The sequence below is a fragment of the Leptopilina heterotoma genome, unplaced genomic scaffold (genome assembly GCF_015476425.1).
Source record: "Leptopilina heterotoma isolate Lh14 unplaced genomic scaffold, ASM1547642v1 Lhet_113, whole genome shotgun sequence".
Taxonomy (NCBI): Eukaryota; Metazoa; Arthropoda; class Insecta; order Hymenoptera; family Figitidae; genus Leptopilina; species Leptopilina heterotoma.
In genome coordinates, this window is record NW_025110832.1 from 654,850 (window position 1) to 664,146 (window position 9,297).

A 9,297-nucleotide genomic window follows, 5' to 3' on the forward strand; every position below is an offset into this window, starting at 1 on the left:
TTTTTAATTTTCATTTTAGTGAGAAAATAATTGTATTTCGAAAATAATAATTTCGTATGTAAACAAATTGGCGAATGATAAAAGTATTTTTTTAAACAAATTCTTTACATTTATTACTGAAATTCAAAATTGTAACTATGAAAATTAAAAAGAAATCATAATGACATAGGTCGATGTGTAATTATTATACATATTTATAATAATAATCTTTAGAATAATAAATAATTTTTACGAGAAAAAAGACGTTATGAAAAAAAGAAAAAGTTTAAAATACTAATATCATGGAAATAAGTGCTTTTAACTTTAGAAACTTATTACATACTCTTATTATTAGTAGTAGTAAAAAATAATTCATGAAACACGAAAAAATTGAATTTAATTTTGCAGAAATTCTGTCGTCACAGTAAATATTAGGTATTTCGATTAGATATAATTATGATTTAAATTAAGTTTGGGTTTTTACCCAAATAGTTTAAAGTCGAGTCAAATTTGAATTTGACTTGATTACTCGACATGTTTTTTAATAATAAGAATCCACTATTTTTCTTTTTACAACACAATAAATTTTAACACCTCTAATTCGGAGAAAAGCACTGACCCGTGATTTAGTATTCACTATAGTCTAGTCTTACTATCCAATTTTACATAAAAGATAAAACATATAAAGAAACTAAACCAAATTAATTAAATTAAAATATGTACGATAATAATAAACTACATAAGTTACTTTATGTTTTATATGCGATAGACGAATTTAACAAGTTCGTCTTTTGAATGATTGTTTACAGATTTTGTATCATTAAATTCTCATAGTGTATAATGTTTAGGATTTTATTGTAATAACAATGGTCATCATGAGATTAAAAATCAAATCAGGTGTAGGTTATATTGTTTTTAAAGAAAAAAATTGTTACAACATTTTTTACTGTAATTCTGTTCAAAAATAAAAATCTTATTGAATCGGAAGTTCTTGATTCTTTTTCTAATAGTTTGTAAAAAAATTAACCAATTGAAGGTTTCTTTTATTAAAAATAGAAAAAAAAAGTCGAAAAAGTCGTTTTCACTGATTTCTAAATTCAATTAATCAAAACTCGAATAATTTTGCTAAATAAATCTTTAAATACTTTTTATTTCTTTTTTCACAGGAAAACAATTTGAAACTTACAAAAATTGTTTATTTAGTCATTTTGCATATGATCAAATTTTCTCAAAACTGAATAGATTTAAGTCAATGATGGCTTATTTTCTTTAGAAAGTGATTCTCTATAACTTGACCGCTCAGATTTGTAAACAAATACTGATAAACAAATACTGTATTTGTTTATAAATCTGAGCGGTCAAGTTATAGAGAATCATTTTCTAAAGAAAATAAGCCATCATTGACTTAAATCTATTCAGTTTTGAAAAAGTTTAACCTTTTGATATGAAGAAAACTTTGATCATATGCAAAGTGACTAAATAAACAATTTTTGTAAGTTTCAAATTTTTTCCTTGAAAATTGATATTTGTTCTTTTAGAAGATACGAATGACAATAATATTAAAAAATTCTTTAATGTCAATTAAATATTTTTCTGAAGGTCTGCATGCCTGTAAACAACCTCCTTAAAGATATTTAGGTAGAATATTTTCAAAAATTTTAATAAAGAAATTCTTTAAATATTTTAAAAATATTTTTAAATAATTTTTGAAAGACAATATTCTTACAATTATAGGATTCCTACAGAAATCTGAATTTAAAATTCCATACCTTTTCCATGATTTCCAGGTCAAATTTTTACGAAATTCCAGTGGAATTTTAAATCTAATTGCATTATTTTTAGGCTCTTTAAAAACACTTTACTTTTTAAATAGTCTCGACTCTTTTGTAAAAAATAAATCTAAAATTACCGAAAATGATCAAAAATTCATAAATCCGAATTTCTTAAAATTCAACATTTTTTCCTCTCTTTTATGGGATTTAGCTTCAGTATTTTTGTGCTCTTCAAAAATACTCTACTTATTTAATTGTCTCCACCCTTGGTACAAAATCAAAAATTATGAAAATTTCGAAAAACCGAATTTCTTAAAATTCAACATTTTTTCTTCTCTTTTAATGCCATTTAGCTTTATTATTATTTGAATTTCTATTCAAGAGAAAAAATGGAAAACAGAAAAAATTTAGAAACTTTTAAAAATTCCAGGCCTCTTCCATGATTTTCCTGATTTCCAGAAGCCTTTTAAAAATTCCATACCATTTCCATGATTTCCATGATTTCCAGATTCTGTAGGAACCCTGAATTACATACAATAAATTAAAAATTGTCCAAAAAATTGAAATTTAGTAAATTTTTTAAAAAAATAATTGAAATATGGTAAAATCTTTGAAAAGTAATTGAAATTTAATAAAATAATCAAATTTTTGAAGAATTTTAATTAAAAATGATTTCTTCGAAATGTTAATAAATCTAAAAAAGTGATTTTAAACATTCATGGAAGCTGCATTTTTTAATTTTGTCATTTATTATTTATTATTAATTTTCTTTTATCATTATTTTATTTATTAAGCTGAACAATAAAAATTCTCAAAATCCAATGAAATATCCAAGATAATTTTTACAGAAATAAAAATAGAATATTTATGCTTTATTTTGACATGAATTTTATCAAACTCGGATATAACGTCTTTTGAGATATTTAGAACCTTGAAATCAAATTTTCTATAGAATTACGTTATTTTTTTAAAAAAAAGCTTTTTACTATCATAAAGTTCAGAAAATGATCTTTCAAAATTGCTAGTAACAAAATTCAATTGGCTTATTTAAATAGGAGAAATATTTATTTAAAAATTGCCTTCAATTGGCAATTGTTTAGAAGGGGGGTCATTTTGAAATAGAATGCCTCATAAATAAATATATTTTTTAACAGTACAAAAATTAAAACTAACGTATAATAATGCAAATCATAATAATGTACATAGTTAAATTCTAAAATTTACATTTATATTTTATACTTTTATGGTCCTGTAATCAAACTAGGTATCCATTATTCTTTACTGATTAGACTTTTCTTTTTTTCGAATAATTTAGTCATATTTCATATTTAAATGAAAAATCTCACAAGATATAATTATATAAAATATTTAAAAAGTTAGTGAATCGTAAAGTCCAAAAAAATCTTCTTCAATAAACAATTATAAACAATTATAAATGTAAGTAATTTTACATATTTGTTGATAATACTAAAACGATACACAGAAAGTAGAACTTTTGAGCTAATACTGAAAAGATGAATTTCTATCTTATTTTTGGATTCGATTATGATAAAATTCAGAAATCAATATTTGCCACCAATAATTTTTGCCATTGGGATTTTCCTTTCAATTCAATATGTCGGGGAATTTTTCGTAAATTTTCTTTTTCTTTGCGTTCATTCATGCCGTCCGCGTCCGCGTCCGCTCTTCTTTTCCTCGTAGTCAATAGCTGTTTGTCTGGTTCTTCATAGAGTACATCTGTTAAATATAAAAGAAATTAGTTTTAATCGACGTACAGATATCGTAGATCAATTCAACTTATTGTCATTCATTCAGTTATTACATATAATAATAATTAATGGGATCATCCCGTGTAACCATTAAAACTTTAAAATAAACAAAAAGAATTTTAAAATCTCAGCTTTCGAATGAAAATGATAAAAAATTAAAAAAAGAGGTAGTTTTTGTAAAAATTGAAAAATAAGCTTTATTTTTTAAAAAAACGGGGTTATACCTAATTCTTTTTTTATATAGAGTTTTTGAATTGAAAAGTACACAAAAAATGCTTTAAAATTCACTATAAAAAATTAAAATCTGTCAAGTTTTGTCAAAATTAATAATTTCGCTGAAAGCGGCACAACTGCAAATCCCCATAATTTACAAAATTAATTTTTATAAAAATTAATATTTTAGGATTTTATTATTTTTATATACATAACAACATTTTACTCAAGTTTTAAGCCATTCACAGAAAATTAAAATTTTTACTTGATCGTTTCACGTGAAATTGTTCAATTTTTACATATTACATGAAGAGAATTAAAAAACATTTTAAAAATTAAATTTAAATTATTTTAAAATTATTTTTGCAGTTGTAGGTAAAAATAAAAATTTGTTCTAACCTTGAAAGTAAATTACTTCTCTTTTTATTTCTGTTACAATTTCTTCTTCTTTTTCTCGTTTGCCATTTTCGTAGAATTTCTCTTGCATTTCTCTAATTAATTCTTTATTACTTTTACTTTGAGAAATGTTATCAAAATCCATGTCTAAATCTTCGCCATTATGTTCCTCTCCATCATCTTGTTCTTCTTTTACTTCTATTTTTATGTCGACAATTTGCCCTTCATTATTCTCCTGTGCCACTGGTATTCTGCATTCTTCTCCTTCGCCCTTTATCGGCGAAACATTTGACTCTTGTCCCTTTTTCTTAAAGCATTTATTTTTATTGAGAAGCGATGATCTTTTATTGTTTATATATTTAAAGAATTTTGTTGACTCTTTTTCAAACTGTAGCTGGGTCCATTTTTGTTCTTGAGCCCATTTGACAAAGCCAACTAAAAATAAAAACGAAACTTTATTATGTTTTGGTCTGTGGAAATTTTAATTTTGTTAAAATATAATAATACATATCCTGGAATCATACCAAAAACTGCATTTAATTTGACTTCTTCTAGTCGTGGTTTTTTGGCTATTTTATATTTATTGTTGACCTTGCCATGAACCGAATGTGTTTTTAGTGTTTCTTGACCGAAAACCAATTCTGCAAGATTTCCAACAAACAACGATGCCTTTTTTGTTATTTTTAAGAGATTGTATTTATTCTTATCAACACCAACGGAGTCGTTCAAATAAATCTGGAAAAGTAAATTTTTATCACAAATTTAAAATCCATTTTGTGTAATTTTGTACATATTTGTTTTGTATTATTTCATTCTATTAAAAAGTTCTTTTTAATAGAAACTGAGATTTCAATACAATTTCTGGACAATCCTTTATTACACTTACAATTGAAGGTGAAGTAGGTATATCAGGTATATTACGCCTTACTAATGCATCTTCTAATTCTGAAACAAAAAGTAAAAATTATTAGAATATTTTAAAATAGGTATCAATTATTTCATGAAAATGAAAACCAAATTTTAATTAATTTACCTCCAATTTTCTCTTTTTGAAGAGAATTTTCTTCTTCTAGCTTCTTCATTTCCAACTTTATCACTTCAATTTCTAAAACAATTAGTTAAAAATAATTAGAGTACTATGCAACATTATTGCATTATAAATAGTATACTTACTCTTTATTTTTTCTTTCAAAATAGAATTTTCTTCTTGTAATTTTCTAATTTCATGTTTGGCTTTTTCATAAAAAGACATTTTGATTTCCTCATTCTTTATTTTTTCTTCTAATTGTTTAATTCTTTTTAAAAGTTCTAAAGAGGAACGTTTCTTTAAATCCCCCTGTGTTAGTAAAAATATTAGTCATCAGTTGATTATATTTGCTCGAAAAATTGATTATATATTATTTAGGTTGAAATTTCTTACCTGATGTGCAACGTGATATTTTTCTTCACGCTCCTCATTCATCATCTCGACAATTAATTTTTTATTTATTATCTCTTCCTCAGTGAAAGAGATCTTTTTGTTTTCTCTCTTTTATGCTTTTATGTAAGATTGTAAGGAGAAAAATGTATTTAGTATTTTTAAACTGTATATAATTATATATGTATATATTATTTACTGTTAATTCGTAAATTCTTACGAAAGGAAAAGTTAATAACTTAAATCCAACGAAGGGGCAAATATTAGTTTAGAAATAAAACCTTTTATAGGTTTTTCCAGGTTTTTCTATGCGCCGCACCGCTGCCTGCGACAGTAATTTAAGGTTAGGATATAGTAAACAGTTTCAATTTGCTTACAACTTTTCAAAACAAAAGTTAACTAATATTTATTTACACGGTTATTTATCAAGAAAATTCATTTTACTATTGTAAATCATTAAAAAACAATATTCATCTAATAAAAACTTGATTTTTCTTACTTAAAACAGTGTTAATTAATTTTAAATAAAATATAAATTTTAAAATTCCCGCTAGAAACAGTTTTTCCATTATCGGAAAAGCTGGGAAAAGCGAAGTGTGAACGCGATTTTGACTTTTTCGGTAAATTTTTTTTCTACCGACCGCGACCGTCGTATGCGGCAAGAGTAATTCCGCAATCAAAGTTTTTTGCAATTTATCTATTAATTTTTTTTTACAATGAGTAGTAAAAAAATATTTTCATTGGTGTTGGTAAGGAAAGAAACCGAAATTTTATTGGGTCTTAAATTAAGAGGATTTGCAGGGTTGCTACAATTTTTCTCGAATGAAATTCCCTGACTTTTCCAGGTTTTCCAGGTCTCAAACAATATTTTTCCATACACATTATAAGTGTGATTTATATAAAATGTAATTAATTAAAAAGCAAAATTTATGCAAACATAGCATATTTTATTGTTATATTAATCACTTCTAGAAAAATAACTCAGTTTTAAACATTTTTTCATTGGCGAAAATAAAATATTTCAAAATTTTATGGTTTTCAGGGTGTTTATTATTTAAATTATTTATTTAATAAGTAAATAAATAAAAATAATTAACTAGTAAATAAATAAATAAAAAGTCTTACTTTCAGCCTAATTTCGAGGTTGAATTTAAAGTGTAAACGGAGTCAGACTGATTTTATCCTGTGTAATAAAAATTTAATTTGCTCAAGAAATAAATAAATATCATTTACTTGATCATTCAGAAATTTAAAATTATAAAAATTTAAGAGTAGTTTAATAATCATAATTATTATATAATAACATAATAATATAATTTAAATAAAATGTTTTAAAAGAAATTAAATTATTTTCAATAAATAAAATTAAACGTAAAGAAATTTCAATTAATTTGAAAATTTTGAATTTTTTGTTTATAAAAATTCAAATATCTTGAAACAATAGAATTAAAAAATTTTAAAAATCTTATTTTTCAAAATTTTCAAAAAAACTTTGCAAAAATCCAATTTTATTAAAAAATTTTAAGCGTGTGTTTATTTAAAATTAACCAATAAAAATTTGAATTATTAATTTTAAAACTAAATAACATGAATACATTAGAATGTGACTCTTTATAAAATTCAATTATTTATCAATTATTAAATTCAAATACTTTGAAAATTCTATTTGTTAAAAAGTTTCTAATGAAATTCTTTAACAAATTTAATTATTTTCAGTTGAACTTCACAAAATTTCTATTAATTCCATAATTTTTTAAAATTTATTTACATACTTTATTTAAATCAGTGACTGATTTTTTATTATCAAATAAATTATTTTTAATTAATTCAAATTTAGAGAACAGTATAAATATCTATAAAAATTGAAATAAAAATCGATTTTTTAAAAACAAATTAAAATAATAAAAATTTTGTTTAATTTGGTGAAAAAATTCTCGGTTTGACATAAAATTCCTGTCATATTTCCGGTTTTTCCCGGTTAGTAGACCAGTTAACAGTCATTTTTCACTGATTGGCCAATTAAAAAGTTACTGGAAATTTTAGTCACGAATATTTAAAATTTCAGTTATTTTTAAAATTCGCCAAAAATTAACATAATTTTAACAGAAAATTATTTTCCAGGTGTTTTCTCATTTTTCCCTGACTATTCCCTGACTTTTCCATACAAAATAAAATTCCCTGACATTTCCAGGTTTTCCAGGTTTCCAGACATTGTAGCAACCCTGATTTGGTAGTGGAAAGTGGGATGGCTTTGGCGGAAAATTAGAACGGAATGAAACAATGTACCAATGTGCTCTTCGGTATATATAAACATTTTGTAAATTTTTCACTTCAGCATTTATATTAAGGTCATGTTATTCAGTGGTCACGTGTTCCCATAGTAAAGTATATGGAGCACGTGACCACTGAATAACATGACCTTAAATATCTTAAAAAGTAGAAATTTAAAAATAAAACATTTAATTTAAAATTTTAATAAATATAAATCTTTTTTACAGAGAATTAAAAGAGGAATGTGGTTTGACTTCCAAAAATTTACGACAAATTGGAATTGTTGAGGTGGAATTTGAAAATGATCCGGTTCTTTTAGAAGTTCATGTTTTTGATACTTTTGTATTTGAAGGAAACATTATTGATACAGATGGTACTTTAATTAATTATTAAATGAAAATTGTAATTTAATTTCATATACACGGAGAAAAATACTTTAGCAACAGTAGCAAATTTGCATTAGTTTAGTACATTTCGTAACAAGTGTGAACTGATAGATATTAGTTATTTTAGCTTTTTTTCTCCGTGTACAATTGCTAATTTCTTGAAATTGTTTTTCAGAAATGCGACCGAAATGGTTTAATTTATCCGATATACCTTATCAAAGCATGTGGCCAGATATGTTTCTGTGGTTCCCTTACATGTTGAAAGATATTCCATTTAAAGGTTATTTTCTTTATCGAGGAGAAAATTTAATACTCAAACATAAAATCGAAGAAGTGACAGAATTTCCATTGTGTATTGATTCTTGATTATGAGCATATGCAGTACATCTGGATTATAATAAATTTATGATATTTATTTACATTCAATGTAAACACAGTTAATTTTCTATTTTCTACATGTATGATGTATAAATCAGCCAGCTGGAAATTTAGTAAATTGCGATTGTAATTTGACCGAATAAAAATTTGATGAAAATTGTATATGGGTGATTCTCCCGAAATACTCCTTTTTGTGAGTTACAAACAGAAAAGAAAAAAAATTATTATTTATGGATTAATGCAGTCAATTATATTGAGCTTTCAAAAATCTACCACCTCTATAGCATGATCATGCTAACTTTTAGCTTTTAAACTATATATTTTAAATTAAAATTTTCAAAAAAATTAAGAGGTTAAAATTTGGCGCCGGCGTTTTTTATTATATATATTTTTCTATTTACAAAAAATTATTTAAAAATTATAATTTATTAATATTATCTATAAATTTTATAGATTTTGAAATACTTACAGTTATCAAAAATCTCTTTAAACAATTGTCAAAAATTATTTTTCATACATTTTAGGTTCACTTTTCACTGGCAGTTTGTAAACAACCGACAATCATATCAATTTTTAATTTTTATTCAAAAAAGTGAGAGGAATGACGGGTGAGAGGAATGACGATTTCAACATTTTTTAATTTTATTTAATTGACAAATAATTTTCCTCCAGCTTAGAATGCCCTATCATGTTTATAAAGGATAACTTTATGTGAA

At 24.1% G+C, this 9,297-nt stretch overlaps 2 protein-coding genes across 11 annotated transcripts; one reads left to right on the top strand and one right to left on the bottom strand.

The window, feature by feature from the left end:
- Positions 1 to 2,875: 2,875 nt before the first annotated feature.
- Positions 2,876 to 5,259, bottom strand: LOC122505939. The gene is made up of 5 exons (XM_043617841.1): positions 5,163 to 5,259; positions 5,016 to 5,074; positions 4,654 to 4,864; positions 4,133 to 4,564; positions 2,876 to 3,488 (listed from the first exon to the last, which is right to left on the bottom strand). The coding sequence occupies exons 1-5, from the start codon at positions 5,209 to 5,211 to the stop codon at positions 3,307 to 3,309; spliced, it is 933 nt and encodes a 310-aa protein (XP_043473776.1). The 5' UTR covers positions 5,212 to 5,259; the 3' UTR covers positions 2,876 to 3,306.
- Positions 5,260 to 6,138: 879 nt separating this feature from the next.
- On the top strand, positions 6,139 to 8,781 carry LOC122505945 (7,8-dihydro-8-oxoguanine triphosphatase-like). 10 transcript variants are annotated; one of them, XM_043617900.1, is made up of 5 exons: positions 6,162 to 6,295; positions 6,392 to 6,451; positions 7,738 to 7,846; positions 8,045 to 8,190; positions 8,379 to 8,780. In XM_043617900.1, exons 3-5 carry the CDS (start codon positions 7,827 to 7,829, stop codon positions 8,567 to 8,569), a joined length of 357 nt encoding a protein of 118 aa, XP_043473835.1. In that variant the 5' UTR covers positions 6,162 to 6,295; positions 6,392 to 6,451; positions 7,738 to 7,826; the 3' UTR covers positions 8,570 to 8,780. The 10 variants fall into 10 exon arrangements, with proteins under 10 accessions (XP_043473843.1, XP_043473835.1, XP_043473819.1 ...); XM_043617908.1 differs by lacking the exon at positions 6,392 to 6,451 and having other exon boundaries at positions 6,139 to 6,166; XM_043617884.1 differs by lacking the exon at positions 6,392 to 6,451 and having other exon boundaries at positions 7,668 to 7,846.
- The last annotated feature ends 516 nt before the right edge of the window (positions 8,782 to 9,297 follow it).